The 19,239-nt window shown below is 48.0% G+C and overlaps 1 protein-coding gene across 4 annotated transcripts in view; it reads left to right on the plus strand.

Moving 5' to 3' along the window:
• Window positions 1-8,885: 8,885 nt before the first annotated feature.
• Window positions 8,886-19,239, plus strand: part of LOC144114287 (serine/threonine-protein phosphatase 4 regulatory subunit 1-like) — an 88,746-nt gene continuing 78,392 nt past the window's right edge. Inside the window, exons 1-3 of one of the 4 annotated variants that reach the window (XM_077647914.1) lie at window positions 8,889-9,086; window positions 11,070-11,111; window positions 14,405-14,530. In XM_077647914.1, the coding sequence (XP_077504040.1) occupies window positions 9,050-9,086; window positions 11,070-11,111; window positions 14,405-14,530 (205 nt within the window). In that variant the 5' untranslated portion in view covers window positions 8,889-9,049. Of the gene's footprint in view, window positions 9,087-11,069; window positions 11,112-14,404; window positions 14,531-19,239 lie in introns of all 4 variants that reach the window. The other 3 variants (XM_077647915.1, XM_077647916.1, XM_077647917.1) reach the window with 3 other exon arrangements.

The raw sequence follows: 19,239 nt of genomic DNA on the forward strand, positions 1-19,239 counted from the left end.
CTTATCTCTAAACGATAAAAATATCGGTCTAATCGCTGTGCGCATAAAGTTCAGCTCCGTGTATACAGATAACTGTTGACAGCCTGCACGGACACGTGGGCACAAGTCAGGGCGTGGCATATTGCTTGAATTTGCATCCGGTGTTTGGCTAGTTACCGTTCACACTTCCTGAGAGAGATTTACTGTTGCACGACCTACAGACTGCTACGTATTGCAAGCGACAGACAACGCGGAGCTGAGACAGCGATTATATTGCCGTGTCGGCATGCGGTCTACTGCTGCTCTCCCTACAAAGTACGTAGTACATTCTGTAGTATGGGGCTGCCCTATACAGAAAGAAAAATAATAGGCCCCCGCCTGCAGCGCTTACGCACAAGAGGCTTAAAGCAATTGTAAATATAAACGATTTGGTCCAAGGGAGAGCAGTAGGACTTTGACACACCCGTAGGTGAAAAATAAATGGAACGGAAGGAAGCTATGCAGCGAGGCCACAGTGCCCGTGCAGACTCCCATGGGAAAAGAGGGTAGGATAGAATGTAAGAAAAGGGAACTCTGGTGGCGGGAACGGGTTGCGGGAATTAAGGTTGGAGTGGGGACAGCGCGGGATTCTGAAATTGATCCGTCAGCGTCAAATGAATCGCGCGCAGGACAACTGAAACGTGATCACAAAAACAAAAATATCAGTCGCGCTCCATCAACGCTCCTAAACAGCGATCCTCGTGCTTTCGAAGTAAAATTCAACTGGGCTTCTATTCAGTCTGTGTCACCTGAAACCTTCTCGTTCCCCGCTTCATTTGACGCCGCTGATTGGACAGGTAGGAGCAAGAAAAAAAAAAAGACACGTGAGCCCGTGCCGATCGCGCGCTTGTGGCAGTTCTGAACGTTGGAGGCACGCCCTGTCGTGTTGCCGTGCGGTCTGCTTTAGACAAAAAAAAAAAACGATGTGGAAGCTATGCGCCCCAAAATGCTCGTTCGATGCATATTCCGATTTTGAGACTGGAGGCACTGTTCTTAAAATTCTTACTGTTTCAAAGACTGGACGCACGTGCGACGGGGCGTGCCTCCAATTTTAGGAACAGCCAAGGAATGCGATCGGTACACATGGTCACAGAGTCACGTGTTCCCTTTTATATTTCTTCTGCCTGTACAACCCCCGTCGCCACCGCGAACGTTCTGCAGCCCATCTACTGTCCTCGCCTGCTCTTGCATCGTCGCAATCTGCGCGTTGCTTCGTGGACGAGCGCCCTTCTTTCGAGCACGCAAGATGCTGTGTGACGCATGCCTGCGCACCGGGTGACGGCGAGTCGCACGGCTTCGGCACTCGCGGATGGGGCGAAGCACGCGTGCTCGCGACACGCGGCCGCCCTAACATCGCCTCTCTTTGTGGCGTCTAATATATTTGGTGACCGGTGAACGGTACTGCTCGGCAGCGGGCTGAGCGTGGGGACAGGGAGAGGCATTCGCGTACTGTACTGCACTTTACTCAAATACACACACGGAACCAAAGCGCGGTGGAAAACATTCAGCGGGTGCTTTTTTCCGCGTCCTGTGACGTGCATGCGTGCTGCATTGTAGGCTACACCTGCTAGTCGGGCATGGTGCGCAAAAAATATTCCCTTCCAAGTTGTTGGTTCAGCTCGATTGAAGCTAGCTACACGAGTGGTGGCTATCTGCCAGCGCAGCGCGTGTTCCACGTGCTTCTTGCAGAGATAAGCAGGACGGCCCCGGAGGCCGTAGGGAGGAGTGCCGGGCCCCCCGGGCAGCCAAAAGCTGAGGAATGTCCTTTGACAGCTCGCTGACGACGGGCGCGGAGATGTCGCGAACAAGTTTCTTGCGTACCTGAGGGTTAAGCTCTCCACGGTGCTCGACGGCGCTGACGTGGAGCTACGAGTTCGTGTCGTTTGCTTGACCACTGTACGAGGCACACGTGTCCCTGCCGCGTTCTCCAACACGTGCCCGACTATCTTCTCATGGGGGGGGGGGGGGGGGAACTGCCGAGCCGCTCTCTAATCACCCGGCCATGCATGCCAGTGGTGGGGTTGTTCCCCGCCTTTCTCCCTTCTGGCCATTCTCTCCCCTCTCCCTTGGCTCCGTCTTTCCCGTGAGGGATATATAACCTTGGGGTGAACGGTCCCCAACCCTTTTCCACGTCCGCGCCGGTGCAGCCTGACAGTCGGCCACACGACCGTCATGCTGCCCCTGGGCGCATCCGTGCGTCTTCGAAAATTTTACCTCTTCTTCCAGCCGACCGGCAGCTCCCGCAGACGGAAGGTGAGGTTTGTCATCTTTGTACTCATTGGAAGGGAGAAGTTGGTCTCCCAGCTCTACTTCTTTTCCGCGTTTTTTCTTCTCAATCTTTCTTTCATCAATTTTAAGAAATGCGCTCCATGCAAAAGTGCTGCGCTTGCTTTTACTGCCAGTGCCGTGTATGTATGCTCCGCACCACCCCTTCAGAACCGTTGCTGGCTCTCATTTCTTGTGTGCTTCGAGGGTAAACCGTGCATGTTTGCGGCTCATGGCTGCGGCGCTGACACGAGCCCGTCCACCTGAGGACACGTCTTGCGCGGCAGCCGGCTGAGCGCGGGGGGCAGGAAGAGGCATTCGCGTATCGATGCAGTCTTCGCCCCCGTGTTCGTCTCGCGATGTGTTAGCGCAATTTCCCTGTTCACTCGACCGGCAGTGCGGAGATCCTCGGAGGTTCCCACACTGCTCCTCGTGTGATAAGCTATAGCAGGGAGGAGACCTGTAGCAGTGCATTCCCTTTGCCTTAAAGCGTGCGTTGGCCTTGACTATTCATCTCATGCTAGCATTTCTCGCCGCTTTCCTTCTGTTTGCACTTTGGCATGCTCGTGTATCTTGTATCGTCAGATAGGCTTGCGGCGATGCACGTGGTCTTGGGCGCTCTTTTGTCCGGCTCCGTTGCCACGATCAGCGGGCCTACCGAATCGGTGCCGTAGCAGAGGCCTGGCTTGCGACACCGAAACACTCCCCTTTTTTGGTTATCCAGATTTTTATTTTACGCGCGATTTTAATTTTGCACCACACCGAGAAAAAGCGCAGCGCACACTGCGAGCACCCACTCAGCAGGAATTCGCTGTTTCGAGGTTTGTCGCCGTCTGTCTGTCTTGGTGTGTCCTTGATTTTTCGATGTTTTTTTTTTTGCGGAGTTTTACATGCTTGTCGTTGTTCCTGTTCCCAATATACCGACGCATTTTGCACTCGTGTTCTAAATATCCTATGCACGCTGCGCAGATTGTTCCTGTGCGCAAGCAAGCCTTATTCGAAGGGACTATGAATGAGAAATCCGGACAGTTGATTTACTCACGCTGTACGTTTTGTAGCCTGTCGGCCACGTTGTCTGATAAGGGAACGAAATTCTGGCGGGAATGGATGAGTTTGGTAAGCGAGAAGAGTGGCTTTTGCTTGTTATTTTTATGCGAAAACATTACTAGTCCCATTACGAGAAAAGCCGGCGGCGTGTGTGTGTCGCAGATAGTACACAGAATCCCAGCGATGGCAGGAAAATAGGGCTATGTCATCAAGTGACCGTGTGACGCACATAACAAGCCCAGCACAGCCACTTCAAACAATCATACATTTTATAATATATACACACATTCCGCTGGCTGACCTCAACGTGCGACAAAATTCGTACCAAAATTGTGACGGAACCGTTTATCGTGCAGCGTTGCGGATGGTGTCGTACGATTTCTCGTTGCATACAGTGTAGATGTGCTAGTCAACTTCGAGGCTAGCTTGCGACAGGGATTCGAACCGACGACTTCAGCACCTTCAATTGTATACCTTGCCACACTCTTCACCTCTTCCCTTAAGGCGCAGTTGAGGTGTCCACCGAGATGTGAGACAGTTACTGCGCAATGTATCTTGTATCGTCAGATAGGCTTGCGACGATGCACGTGGTCTTGGGCGCTCTTTTGTCTGACTCCGTTGCCACGAGCAGCGGGCCTACCGAATCGGTGCTGCAGCAGAGGCCTGGCTTGCGACACCAAAATTTAAACCAATTTTCATGTCAAAATTGGGATGCAATAGCTCGTCGTACAGCGTTCCGGGTGTTGTCATACGCGCGCGCGCGTGGGTGGCTGCCAGTGCAGCCAGGAGCAGTAATGCTTTAAGTCTTCAGTGTCTCTGCTGAATTTTTCTTTTCATACATTTCATTCTGATTATACGCGTATGCATGCACCGGAGTCGAAGATAGCGCTTGCATGCCGCCTCGTCCTGCATGCGCAGTGCATGCGCGACAAAAGTCGCGCATTATGACATGGCACAAACACAGTACAACAAACATTTGGGCGTGTTAGGTGTACCACAGTATATTCTTGTTGCACGACAGGCGAGGACGACGCCCAGTTATTTATTGCATATATATCACGCGCTCACGAGGTATTGCTATCAGAAATAATGATTTTTTTCTTACGCTTTTAACGTGATATCGATCACTCAAGCCACGTGGCAACAAACTATTGTCTATTCGAGTAAAGCTTGCTGGTATACAATATAAACGACTTTAATTTTCGCGAATGCCCGCGACCGATTCACGCTGTAGCACAAATGAAATTCGAATGGCGAAAACACGAGAAAAAGATCACTGCTTTTGCGTCTTCTCTGAGCACCCGTCGTTCGCGTTGCTACAAGATCTATACTGTGGCTTGGCTCTTCGGGTGCGCGCCTTGGACGACTGCACATTCAGTCTGGGACACGGGTGCCTGCAGCAAGCGTCCGAGCCATGTCTGACCCTGTAATGCCCAGATAACGGTAACTTCAGATAAAGGTTATGTTACTAAACTTACATTCAGCTAATTTTTGAACGTCCTTAAACAGCAAAGGCGTGCACACATACTCGTGCATCCGTGCAGTGCATCAACAGCAAAAGAAAAAACATTCCATCACTTGCTGATATAGCAGTTCGCGCATTGAAATTATTGGTTGGCTCTCGCGATCCGGAGCAGCTATTTGAATCCGCGAAGGAGCGATATGTTTGTCACCGTCCAATCAGAATGCATCCGTGAGTTCAAATCGCCTATTTAAACACTCTCTTCGGTTTCACGGAGCACTTGCTCCGGATCGCTGGTTGGAATACGCCACCATGTTTTTTAATTTTTTTAGTGAGTGATCTTACAGCAGGCCGACAGCTGACTATTTTCGGAAATTCGGTTTGCGAAACAGTGTGAAGATATGATATTTCGAGTGCTTCAAACTATGGTGCTGTCTGTGCGTTAGTTTCTATTCGTTTGGCTACCTTATGTGCATCGTCACCTATGCCCTCGTTAAACGGGGAGTAAATTATAATACACACCAGTCTTTTAAAACGTTTAAAAAAAAAGTCCAGTACTCGCTGTGATCCCACCTTTCTAAGACTGCGTAGCGATAGAGGCGCTCTCAGCAGCCTTTCAGGCTGATTGCTTTGTCAAAATGTGCTTCCTGCTCCCAGCCTCCAAATCACTCCCCACTGCTCGCGCTTTTCAGCGAGATTATTTGCAATTTTGATTGAAGATACGCATTTATTTGAAGATACGCATCATAAGACGTCGTTGCATGTTTCCAAAGGCACGGTACCCGTTAGCAGTGATATTGCTGCGGCAAACGGCAAAGCCCATGTCACACACTGTTCAACGGAACTAGCGGAATCCCTCAGTCGGTCGCCATGTGCAGGCGGTTATCATGATGACCGGGCCCGTTGGCAGCCCGTGACGAGAAACAGGCCTGCAGCACGTGGTGTACCTATTGAAAAATGTGCACAGGTTTGAACAGGCCGACAAACAGGATTATGGCACATTTCGTTAGAAAAATGTTTTATTTCGATTGCCCTGTCGTTTTCCTTGCATAGGCCAGGATGTCCATATACCATTATAGGATGAAGCTTCTAAAGCGATTCAGCCTTTGGGTGACTCCTTAGGGGAGGGCTCCGTATAACTTCGATTACCCGTGGTTAATTACCGTGCACTTGCATCGCACAGTGCATGCAAGTCGTGGGTTCGAACCCGCCCGCTACGGTAGCACTTCGATGGAGGAAAAATGTGAAAAGTCCGTGTTCTGTGCGTTGCTAGTGCTCGTTCAGAACCCCAGGTGGTCGAAATTAGCCGGAGCCCTCCACTACGGCGTCCCTCATATACTGAGCCGCTTTGGGACGTCCATCCTATAAAGCCAAACAAAATGTGCCATAATCCTGTTTGCCGACCCACTCAAACCTATATACATTTTTCAGTAGGGATACGTGGGATCCTTGCACGGGCCAAGTAGGGAAACTTGCGCCAGTTTTGGGGTTCGCTGCTTTGCCGTACCAAGAAGAGGCGGTCGTGCATCCGCCCAACGTGGGAGTGCCAGCTTAAATATACACGCTTCTGCGAATTCTTTTTAAGATTCGACGTATCAGTAAAGGAGAACACATCGCAGCCAAGGCGTCGGTGCGCGCTGCGTGGATCCCGACGAGGGACGCCGAATGGGAACGAATGCTCCTGGGCGGTTAATTTTCGACCACCAGAGGAGTGAACAGACACGAATAGGGTATTCTCCGCCTGGCCGGCAGAGTTGTTCAATGCATGTATACAAGCAAGTATGCAGAGCGCTATTGGGAATATGGGATTGACAGGGAACAACACCTCGGCAGCCTCATTTTCCCGATGGATTGCCCTGTTGGCTAACTTGGGATGTGAACTGAAGAAATCAATTGACGACCTGAATAAGCTAAGGGTATCAGCGTATGTTTGAGGAAAAGAAAGCTGTTAACTGCTCAACATCTGCGACGTTACTTACACGCCTCAGGAGTTTTACACCATTAGTACATCCTGAGAAATCGCGAAGACAGCGCGGCAAGGGAATGGTAGTGAAATAACATTCGACCAGAAACTGATAAGACGTAAGAACGGGTGAGCTGACATTAAGATGACTTGTAACGCGCAGGAAAGATGGCTCGCACGTGACGTCACTGGAGCCAGAATGGTGGACGAAGCTTCTACGGGGCAGGTGGCGATAAGCGGACGAAGTCGCCTTGTTTCTGTTCCATCAACGTAGCTGCCAGTGTGACGTGGGCAGCGGCTGTAGATAACGTTGCTAGTGACGACCTCTCCTTTTTATTTGTCGACTGCGTGCCGGTCTGATCCACAGGCCCGTACCTCGGAAGCCAAGCGCCAGTGTGCCGCCGTTGCTCGTCTTATCTTGCGCGCTAATACGAGTTGCGCCGCGTGCTTGCGCGCGTGCGCCAGCTATAGCCCAGCATGGAACACGCTGCAGGAAAATCAACGCGAAGACGCTCGTAAGGCCCTCTTCCTCTCGGGATCTGTCGGACGTGCAACTCGCCTCTGGCATGGAATAGCTCCGCGCGCGCTTCTCCTCGGCGCCACAGCTTTATCTATACCTGCACAGACCACTGTTCGCGCAAAGCAATGCGGCTTTGGAAAGGCGCAGCAGCAATGACGAGGAAACGATGGGCGCCGAGACTGATAATTGTCATAATGATGTGCACTCACACTGGCCGTTTAGAGATTCGATTTCCCGAGGCACCCGCAGTAACCAATGGAGCCGCGCCGGATGGCCAGCAGGCGAATTTATACTTCGCCAATGCCTCCGGACGATGGCGAGCGCTTAAGCTGCGGCTAAAATGTTACAATGGCATCGACTAATTGTCATGGCTAATCGCCTTGCACCTGCCAGCCTCCTGCACGTCATGTTGGCACGTGCAAAGGGAATAACTACGACGTCATTGGCTGGAGGGCCTCGTTTGAGTACCATTTGCGGCTTCGTTCTTCAGTTGTAACCGACATAATTATTCTTTCTCAGTGACCATGTTTCGTGGATTAGTCCGTGACTGCTTTATCTTGGGTGAAGTTTTACACCCTAAGAAAGTAGTTCCTTGGGTTAGCTTCGTGATCTTTTCAATAGTTGCCGTAATTTAACAGTAGTTAGCTGCAAATTTTGTGCTTTCAAGCCTTTACGAAATACCGAAACAAGCGTCGATAATAGCATGTCTCGGGTGTGACAGTAAGCGCTTCAGCTACTGTTTTGGTTTTCCAGGGTGTTCAGCGATACCCCCCCCCCCCCCAAAAAAAAAAAAAAACTGTTGCCAGTAGATGAATATGTATTAAAAAGGCGTGACGCCGAATTTAAGAGATAAGGATAGAAGTTAGCGATGTCTCAATTGCACAAAAAAAAAGCCTTGTGCAAAATTTCCAGAATGGCGCTAGCAGAGCATTCGTACACTATGAAACGACACTCTATTTGTGTCATTGCTTGCAGTTAGTGAAATTGCGGAGTGTAGCAGCATTTTTTTTTTCATTTTCCAGACATTTTACGAGATCCTACGCTCGGAAGCGACTCAGTCGACACTGCGAAAACCGTCTCATTCATGGCACTGTGGCGAATCCAGTTCTCTGCCTTCGTGCAACGCGACGTGCATGAAGGGAAGTCTGAAAATACTAGTGAGGAGGAGAGCAAAAGCAAGCCGCCGTCTTACCATTGCGAAAATGTGGCGCACGTCGCGGAGAGGTTATGTTTACCCCCGGTCTCAGACGTCGACGAAAGATCTGCACCTTTTTTGTTACGCGCCGGGCGAAAGTTTTCTGGAAATTTTGGGCCTCTCCCGCCCCAGCGTAGCGCGCGTCTTCACCGCGCGCGCGCCCGCGCGCGCGAGCGGAGGAGGTCAGGAGGAGAGAAAGGGAAGCGAGCGCTTGGGCGCAGCCCTCTGTGCCCGACGGCTGGCGAGTGCACAGATTGGCGATGGTAGGTGACGTCACGCTTCCCTCCTCCAATGAAAGAACCGGAAGGAACTTTGTCGGCGAGTACGTGCGCTGATGCGCGCGGAGGCTGCACAGGAGTGCTAAGGCGCGAGGTCGCGCGGAGGCCAATGAGGGTCGTCGCTCGAATTTCTCCTCGCCAGTCTTTCTCGAGCTCTCTTGCCCACCCTCGCGTCCTCGTGGAGAGCTCGCAGGAACATGGCGGGTGAGCATGGTGTTGTGTACGGCGCCGCCGCGATTCTCCCTTGCAATGGCGCGGCACGGCGACTACGGCTGCTCTAAACGCGAGCCGTTTTACAGGAATGCCGGACGACGGTGATGTCCTCGTGCCGGATCAGAGTGAGTACGCAGACGAGTCGAAGCTCGGAACTTTGAATGAACCACGAGTGGCGTCCTCGCGTCGGTACAGTGCGGTCTTCACGGGGGACTGACTGCTCTGCCTGGCTAAGCCTACTGCTAGCGCAGTTAGGCCTAGCGGCCTGTCCCTTGAAAGGGCCGCCCGCGGCGCGCGCGCTATGGCGCTCCCAGCGACTCCTTGTTACCGGTTTGCGTGTTAGGGTCGTAGCTACAGTCTCCGCGCTGCGGCTTCTCTTCTTGCGTATATGCCATGTCACGGCGATGGTTTTAGCGTGTGTGCCTACTAGCTTGACGCAGTGCCTGCAATTCGGTGTTGACAACCCCCGGGGGTCAATAAACACGACGCGCTCACAGCCGCCCGGTTTTGGGGATGTTTTCTTGGGTGCCTTTGTTGGCAGAATTTTGTCAGCGCAGTTGCTATCAGTATGTTTGCGCCCGCCACGCGTGCCAACCTGTTAACGCGGGTGATGCCTGATACAGTGAGGCGGGTGTCTGCTAATATCAAGCCTGGGGCCGTGCTCATGTTAGCAGACCGGGCTTTTCTTGTTTCTAGCGACCAAGTGTGTTAGACCAGGTCCGCCGAGTCAGCATTAAAGTATTCAGCCTGTGCTTCAGTTTTCGCTGTCTCCTGAAATCTGTTGGAGCTCTTTGTTCACATTCTGATGTTCTGGGCGGTTACCGTGACTCGTCGGTTTTATGCAGAGCTGGGTAGTCCTGAAAGTTCACTCGCCAGCCAGCCGGCTAACTTGTGAATCGGCAGTGACATGGTTTGTTATTCGAAGCTGCTAAAGCTAATGGGAACGCTTCCTTGGTTCTGGACGGGTACACCACGGTTCTTGCTATCGTATGCATTCCCTGAAGCTTTTGTGTGTTTTTACGGCCACTGCAGCCTCTATGTGCCCTTTACCTAGCAGCGCAGGAGCTATGCTTGAAACAATTGTTCGCGTTTTAACAGTTGCTGCTGATCGGCTCGTTTGACGTACGCACAAACGGAGTTGGACCGAATGTCGCACGCGCGGAGCGACCGACGTGCTTGTCTTGATTGACGCGAGCGCCTTTCCATTGTCCCGGTAACGACGAGGACGCCGCTCGGGGTGGAGAGAGCGACCGGCCGCTCATGCCGCTTGGGCGTTTCTGCAGCAGGCGTTGCCCTGGGCGCGCGTACAGCGAGTGGGCTTTCAACCGTTCTCGGTTCTAACCCTAACGTTGCTTCTTTCGCCTGTAGTGGCCGGTTACGCCGAATCGTATCATAGGCGTGCATGCATGGTGGCCACATATCGCGTGCCGAGCTGCTGCGTGCTTGGCTGGGCTTGATGTCGCAGGCATTGCGGCGCCGTCTTTATTGCTTACTGCTTCCATGCCAAGTGTCGTGCTTGCGTAATTGGGTTAGCCCGTGGCAGCTCTGGGTCTTCGCAGCGGCTAAACATGTCGAGTCCATGGCCCGCGCGTCTGCCCGGCCCCTTATCTGATCACGACAACGGCAGGTGTGTTGCGCGATTTTGCGACGCCATGGCGGGGAGGAGGCTTTGCACGTGGGGCTGACGTCCAGGCCAGGCGTTACTGGGTGGCCACAGTTGCTCACTTGCGGCTGCAGTCGCCGTTTCTTCGTCAGACGTTTGAACCATGAGACTGCTTGTTGGCTGGCAACTGTGGAGAGGTAACAGCACTATAAGGGCCCACAGTCGGAGGCTGGAAGACCTACATTTCGCAGATGTCATGACATGAAACTTCACATTTAGACACAAATATCCGCGCCAATTTTGGAATTCTAGATGTGCTCCGCTTCACAAACTGGAGAAACTGAGTTGGATTATGTTTGGGTGTGATGGCTTAAAAAGCAGGCTCATGGCTGTTCAGGTGGTGCTTACAACCAGTCTTGTCTGCTCCTGGATTTCATTGTAGTAGAAATGCCTTTTGTTTGCATGTGGATTCCATGGGATTCATGTTGGCTGTTTTATATTGCAGGGACTTCGGGTGAAGCAGACTCGGTGAATCCAGGGAACGAAGGTGGGCATGTTTTCTTTGAACTTGGAACAGGCAGTTTAGAGCAGTGTAACCTGTATTGTGATGGGTGTTTGGCTATCAAATAGTAGCAAAATGTAGTTTTAATGCTTTGTCAGCACTCTTGCTCTTTCCACAGACGAGTGGAATGAGAAAGAGCTTCTGTTAAGGTTTGTGTGACTACATCTTGGCAGAGCTTTGGTTTCAGCACACGTTTCAATACTAAATAAGCTGTGGGCAGTAAACATGTTTACTGACATATCTTTCAATCATGTTTCCCGGGGGCAAAATGATTGAAAATTGTACAACAAAAATTCTTCTCGCCCCTTGGTGCTGGGCTATTTATCTGCTAAATTACATATCTAAGGTGCTGATACACTGTTGAAGCTTGATATGAACTTGTGACTAGAGCATCTCATGTGACAGTTAAGAGGGGGACATGGCTGTTTTATTTTCTGGACAAATTTACCAGCTGCTCCATGCAAGTCATTTTTGGTAAATTTTTTTTTCCTAAGGGAAAGAGATGACCTTTTCAATCGTCTATTCTTGGTTGTAGTTTGGCATGTAAGCAGCTGACTTTTTTTTGTCTAGGTGTGTATTTTTTTACTTGTGGTTATTCATTTCTCGTCATTCCACTTGCATACAAATGTTAGTCAGTAGGAAGTGTGTTCGTTTGGTGCAACTGTCTGGTGGAATTAATACTGATTTTGGTAATGAGCTTTATCGACACGCTTTGGAACAAATTTGGCAGTGTGGAGTTATTGATTTGGCCGTATTGAGTAAACAAATAACCAATGCTTCGTTATTCACATATAAATAAACATAAAAAGGTTCATTAATTGAATGTTGTGACCTATCTGCCATTCCTGTCTGCTCCATTTGCACAATTCTCTTTGGTGAATACACTTGCCATTTTTTGTCCCCTTTTTATTTTACATCTTGCTGACTTTTCAGGAATTTTATTTAGATGTAAAAATTCACCTTTTGCTAAGGTGAACAAAGCTGTGGAGGTTTTGGAATCACTGGGATTGTTGTTTGAAAGTGTTGAGGGTACTGCTGTCAGATACCTCACTGGCACAGAATATCTTTTGTATTATTGCTTTGCTGCATGTGCAAGTCATTAAGGGCTTGAAATCACAAGGATCCAAATTGCAACCACAGCACCTTATGTAACACTTCTGTATTGGCAATATAGAGACAATTCAGACTTGGTATATTAATCATTATGCCACAGCTGTGGCTTGGCGGTTATGGTGCTCGGCTGCTGACCTGAATGACGCAGGTTCGATCTCGGCTGTGGCGGTCGAATTTCGCCTTCGAATTTCTAGAGGCCTATGTACTGTGCGATGTCAGTTCATGTTAAAGAACCTCAGGTGATAGAAATTTCCGGAGCCCTTCACTACGGCGTCTCATAGCCCGAGTCGCTTTGGGACGTTAAACCACCATAAACTAAACTGATCATTTAATTTGTGTGGCTGCAAGTTTTTTTGGTGTAGTGTTGACATATGCCATGCTGCCAATTGAGCAAGGTCATGGTGCACACTGCAGTGTGCTCTGGCTGTGATGTACTGCACATGTGGAGGGCTATTGCACGTTATCCTAGTTGTTTTGGGTCAACACAAAGATAACTGCAACTGTTCCAGATGGGCTACTTACTTAAGTTATCTGATTGTCATTTGATATCTGTTGTTATAGCACTTATAGTACTTGTTTTCTGCTATTGAGAAGCTATCTCCAAACAAGCAGATGTCAAAGCATGGGTAGTCACGTCGAGGCAGCTGGGCTGTACTACTACTAGTGTGGCCATTTGGCCTGTGAGGAGGAAGCATCTGAGCTGTCCGAAGAATTGAGGTGCTATGAAGGTGCATGAATTCCTTGTCAGCTCCCATTATCGGGCACTGAGGACTAATTGATGTTTAACTATATTGATCTATTGCCCTGTTCTAATGACAGATGCTGGTCTCGCTGAAAATGCAACTTCTATAACCTAGAGAATGAAGTACAGGTATTGACACCTCCGGGCACTTTCACAAGCAAACAGCGGGGACATGCTTTCTTGGTGGGGGGGATACACATCTCTGAGGCTAGGCCACTCTGCCATTCACTTCCAGCTGGTGATTGCTATGAAATTTTCATCATTTGCATTAAGAGTTGGAAAGTGGTTGAACAAAGGCAGCAAGAAATCTGCCAAACATCAACATAGTTATTAAGAGCCAAACAATAGAGGGCTTGTAGCTAGCTTCACTAATCTCCTGTGCAGTTCGTTTAGTTTGTTATTTGCGTTATGAAATATGAAGCTGCATGAATTATATATATGCTTGCCATAAAGCAGCAGCGAAGTTCATCAGGCTGGAGTGGTCTGTTATCCTAAAGTTGTGGGTGGTGCGAGTTTCATTGTGAAGGGTGAAGCATTTATTTTATTATTTAGGCAGCATTGGTTGCCTAGATGGCTGATCTCCGATGGAGTAAGATAGTACTTTCGGTTAGTGAGCACATGCTTACTGAATTGCTGATCGTGATTGGAATATCCGGCTCTCAGCTATACTGAAAAAACATTTTGGTTGCATTGGGGTCATGCTTTTTAAGGGGAAGTGCTACTGGGAAAAACTTTTTCTTTAATAATTGAAACAGGTCATTGAAACTTTTATCGTTTAAAGAGTTTGAGCTGCTGTTTTCAAATCTGCTTTTAGATTTTCAGTAGCTCATTTGGTTGACAGTGAGCACAAGAGAACACTAAAAAATAGCTCAAATTGCTCGCAATGAATAGTACAGTGCAAAGAACCATGAAAAATTGTGTACCACTTGTTATTTATTATAGAAAAAAATTCCAATGCCTACAAAGAATTTGCAATTATCTCACTGAATAGCTTTGTGGAAAGGTCTGAAAGCTGTTTCTTTCAATTCAGGACATGTTTAAGCATAAGCATGGCCAAGAACAGCACAAAACCGCACAAGCTGCTCGTGTCAGACGCAGATCGCGCGTGTTGCGACCATAGACTTTCCGTTAACGTCGAAGGTGTACCGTGCACTGCCGAGGGCAGACTCCTTGTCGCTGACGTTGCATGACTGAGATACGCAAGAGTATGTGGACGAAACGACTGTTGCGGGACACGCGTCATTTGGCAGTAAAATTCCAAAAATGATGCCAGTCCTTTTCGTTTGCCAGCCGACTCTCTGACAGATGCATCGTCCGCAGGTTGAGCATGCTGCGCACCTGACGAGGTTTCGTATCAAGCAGATTTCGCAGATAACCGCACTTGCATGCTTGTTGTTGCAACAACATCATTATCTTCCGCTAGGACGCACTGACGAAGTCATCCACGCTCCGGTTGAAGTTCGAAGAGCCAGAGTCGGGAGTATCAACGTGGTTAGGCCTAGCAGCAGACGATCGTCCCGTCGCCGGAGCTCTCGGCTTGTGCATGGTGGTGCGTCTTCCTTTGCATTGATACCGCGTCGTGAACTCGTGATTCTTGTCCTGGTGACAATAGAATGCAAAACAAACGCGTGCGTCTTGCCCTGCGTTGGGATGCTCGCAGCCTATGGCAAGGCTCTGATCATACCACGTGATTTTAAAGGGCTAGTCACAACGCTCGGCTTCAACGGGGAAATTGATTTTTTTTTCCGGCTAGAATGCGACGCTGCCAAAGCGGCTTCTGGGAGAAGAGGGTTGGGCCTACATAACCCGCGAGAATTCAAGAGCGGGGAACGGCGTGGTGCGAAACGCAGCGTGCGCGAATTTAGGTGAAATTTAGGTGAAATTCGCACTCTTGCGAGCCACCCCCTGAGTATTTAAATTGCAATTTTTACTAATTTTACGTTGATTCTGAGCTTTGATTTTTTTACTCATAAAAGAAGAGGCTTCGAATCTCCCCTTAAACATGCATTGTGCACTTGACTGCCCATATACTTACTACGTAGGCATACATTGCAATTCATGTTTGCCTTTCTTTAGCACTGTTTGTTGCTGTGTATGCATGCACGTTTACCTGGTAGGTAGATTGTGGCACCTTTCCCCCTTTGCTATAGCTACATTTATTTGTTGTTTGACTGTTGGTTTACAAACGTGCTTTGTGTCTGCAATGAGCCCTTCTGTGGCTTAGTGGTTTAGGCAAGTACGCAGTGCGAACATTGTGCCATGCCTTACTTGGAGGAGTTACTGCTCAGACACACATTATTAAGGTTGCGTTTCACTAGCTGTGGGTTAGGAATGACTTCTGGCCTGTAGGTTTTTAGGAGCACCTGAAGTTTTTGGATTTTTGCACGCTCAACAAGGTTCAGACAAATGGTTTAAACCTGATTTCTGTCCAAAATGCAGTTCTTGTAGCCGTGTAACTTGGTATTGCAAGCAGTTGACTGTTGCATGGGCACTAGTAGATACAGGGTGTCCCAGCTAACTTAAGCCGAGGTTTTAAAATGTGCCTAGGCACATTAAGATGATGCAGCCAAGTGCATGCTGCTGGCTATTGTATGTAGCAAGTCACTATTTTTGTATTGTGCTTTAGTTGCATAAATAGTCGAGATTAATTAACCAACTTCACAATGAACGAAGATAGGTGAAAAAGTCCATGAGAAAGTTGTAGAGCGGTCTGTGAAACGTCTAACTGAGGTTTCCAAGTTTCCATTTATTACGTATCTGCTTTTTTCGCTCACTGCAGGTGCCCGCGTGATACAAAAAATGCCACGTGACATGCCTGCTTGTGCGCCGCGATTGCAGTGCTCTCAAACGTTCCGTATAGGAACGAACAGATCATTTAGCCCGGTGTGCTGCTGCTTCAAAGGTGACAGGGCAGCGATGCAGCTGGCGCTTTGATAGCCACAAGCATACAGTCCTTATCAGTTGCGCTCGCGTAAGTTGTACAGCCAGCGCCTGCGTCACAGCCCTGTCACCTTTTTAAGCAGCTAAATGAGCGGTGCGTAAGTGGACATGTCACGTAGTATTTTTTGTATTTCGCGGGCATCTGCAGAGAGCGAAAAAAAAAAGCACTAGATACAAAGTTGGAAACTGTTAATTTGGACATTTTGAGGATCGTTCTACAACTTTCTCATTGGACTTTTTTGCCTATCTTCATTATTTAGTCTCGACTAATTATGCAATTAAGGCCAATACAAAAAATAGTGAGTTGTTCTATACAATAATCAGGAACATGGATTTGGTCGTGTCGTCTTAGAGTGCCGCGGCATATTTTTAAACCCTGGCTATAGTTAGCTAGACACCCTGTATAGACTAGTCACTAAATAAAGACTTAGAGTACAGTCACTGCAGCACGGCGGTAAGCAGGGGCGGCCATTTTGTTGTTTATCATTGTTGCCAGATTGCCGCTTCGGCGACCTCGCCGCTAACTTTGGCCCGGCCATTTTGTAAACAATGCTGTTAGCCACCCTGCGCTGCGGCGGGGATCGTAGCCGTACGGCGTGGAGCCACTCAGATGCAAACGGTACAGCTGTTGCCTTCGTTTATGCTTTCGTCGATGCGGAGTCGGTCACCGGCAGTCGGTCACTGAGTCGGTCACCGGCAGCACTCGCAGCGTCGCAGCACTAGGACTACCACAGTTGCCCGACTGAAAACGCATAAGCCACAAAATGGCAGCCCCCATGAACCGTCGCAGTGTAAACAAATATCACGTGATGCAAACTGACCCAATGATCGTGGTGGCGGCACAGAACATTAGGAGAAAAGAGTGCCGGTACTCTAAGTCTTTATTTAGTGACTCTAGTATAGACCTCCTTCACCCCGCAATGTCACAAAGATGCGGTGGCGCTGATGGTCAACAGCGACTTTCCGTGCCTACCGCAGCTACCGGTGGCTGCATCATGCCTGCACACTGCAGAAGCAGCATGTATTGACCTGCTATGTCACTGTTGAACCCGCATAGTAGCATAAAAGGAAATTTAAAATTAGTCTCGATAGGTTTCTCGCAGCTAAATACCACATTAGGAAACTGGCTACAGGGAATGGGCCGCGGTAGTAATGCGCGAAGTCTGGGAGTCAATCGGCACTGCTACCCAATGTACGCATGCAAGTTACTGCGTTCATTCACCTGAAGATCAGCATAGTAGGCTTGTAACTGAGCAAGGAAAAAAAAAGCACATAAGTAACAGCGCAGGTATTTATCACCTTGAGCCGGTGTTGCACGGGGCGCCAGCAGGTTCACTCGCCCCAAAGAATGCGTTCTTTTGTTAACAGCACAGCATGTTAATTTTATTTATTTATTTATACAATACTGCCAGTCTCAGTAAGAGACCGTGACAGGTGGGCAATGAGTCCAATATAGAGTTCAAAGCACAAAAGAGAAATTACAAGCAGATCAACAAAAAGATAACTACAATAAGTGTTAAATAACTACTAGTAGGCAGGTTACCAAGAATACTTTGAAGATTCAGAACTGTACAAAAAAAAAAAACAGAAGTACAGCAGCAGTTGTTCATGCAGCCAGCATGCTAGCATTCGGAGTATTTAACAATAGGAACTAGAAGAAAGTGAAAAAGGTTATGGGTGACAATAGACAATGCAGTCATCCTTGAAACTAACATAGTATCAAGAGATGTAAATAAATGATTGTTGGGCAGTCATCTGGTAAAATGTAGGACTATTGGCACTTTACTGATTCTTGTTACATTCTACTAATCTTGTACTGATTCTTGTTACATTCTACTAATCTTGAGGTGAAGGAAGATAGTGAGTCCGACATGGTAATCGATAGCTTGTTTTATGGGATTTAATATTTACTTGAAACTGTTTCTTACTATGACTGATGTAATTATTTGATTCGAGTTGTAAAAAGTCTGGTAAGTTGGGGCCAATCTTGTGCGGTCACGTTTGTGTGCTTAGAATAGCGTACCTTAAGTGTGCTAAAAGCCACATGTTTTTTTATTGCATGTGTCATAAGCTGTTTCACGAGGTAGTACACGATAGCGCAGCTTGTTTGAAAGAAGCAGCCGCAGCGGGCTACTAACAGACACGTAGGGAGATTGAGAGGGGACGCGGCAAAGAAAAGTGTTTTCGTGCGGTATGTTAACTAAAATGGTGCAAATGTGAAATTGCTACGCTAGTTTCAGTAATGCGTTTTAGTTTTAGCTATACCTGGTGCAGTTGAGTAATTATAACTAATACACCTCGTCAAGTCACCCCAAGGCCTTAAATAATTGTGTACAAAGGGCACACATTTTTTTATGCCAGCATGTTCACAAAGCCCTGTTCTGTATGATGATGCTTTTTGTTCTTTTTTTAGATGATCAGTACTTACGCTTGCATAGTTACATGAAAATGTTTCCTACAAAAATAACATAGTACTGCACATGTAGGAAAAAAAAGCAGAGATTTATTACACTCCTCAATATCTCGGGAACCGTTAGCGACAAATAGAATCATTCTATTTTATTCGTTACGAAATTACGACGGGGTGAGTAATGCCAATTGCATTACTCTGCCTTCGCTTTGGTCAAAGAAATGCGGCACTGACATCGAAGAAAACCTCAAAGAAATTACCTCACAATTTTCGATGACCACACGTCTAAAAAGCGTAATTTATAGATTTCTATGCTATTTTGCTATACTTTTTGTCGCGAAACAGAAGACCCCAGGGAAAATAGTTCCAGAAGTCAAATTTTCACCGAATCGACCAGTGCATGCACTTATTAAGTAACAAGATGGAGTGCAGTAATTCTTATGTTATAGGCCCTCTGTTTTTCATTGCAGTTATTGTACAGTAGCAAATAAGAATGAAATGTACATTTCAGATAAATGTGTCAAATGCCTTGTCATACTGTTTAAATAGGGTTACATGTTTTACTGAGTGGAAAAGGGGCATTGCTATCCATAGGGGTAGTGCTATCATGCAGGCAGTGTTTACTGTTTGGCAGCAGTCTCTGTGCTGTGTCTGTGTGTGGGAAGCTATCTTTCCTCATCTTTGGCTTTTCTGTTTATATCACTCCTGTTTATAATATATATTCTTATTTATACTTATATTACTATAGCTTAATTATATCTATTATTATATTATTTATATTATATGTACTTGCTACCTCACTCCTAGTTTTTCGCTGATTTGGCTAGCTTAGTTTAGTATTCTAGCACCATCCATCAAAACGCTGGTACATTTCTGTGGACCATTTGAATACATTATTTGCACATAGC

This window comes from Amblyomma americanum, chromosome 1, assembly GCF_052857255.1.
Source record: "Amblyomma americanum isolate KBUSLIRL-KWMA chromosome 1, ASM5285725v1, whole genome shotgun sequence".
Lineage (NCBI taxonomy): Eukaryota > Metazoa > Arthropoda > Arachnida > Ixodida > Ixodidae > Amblyomma > Amblyomma americanum.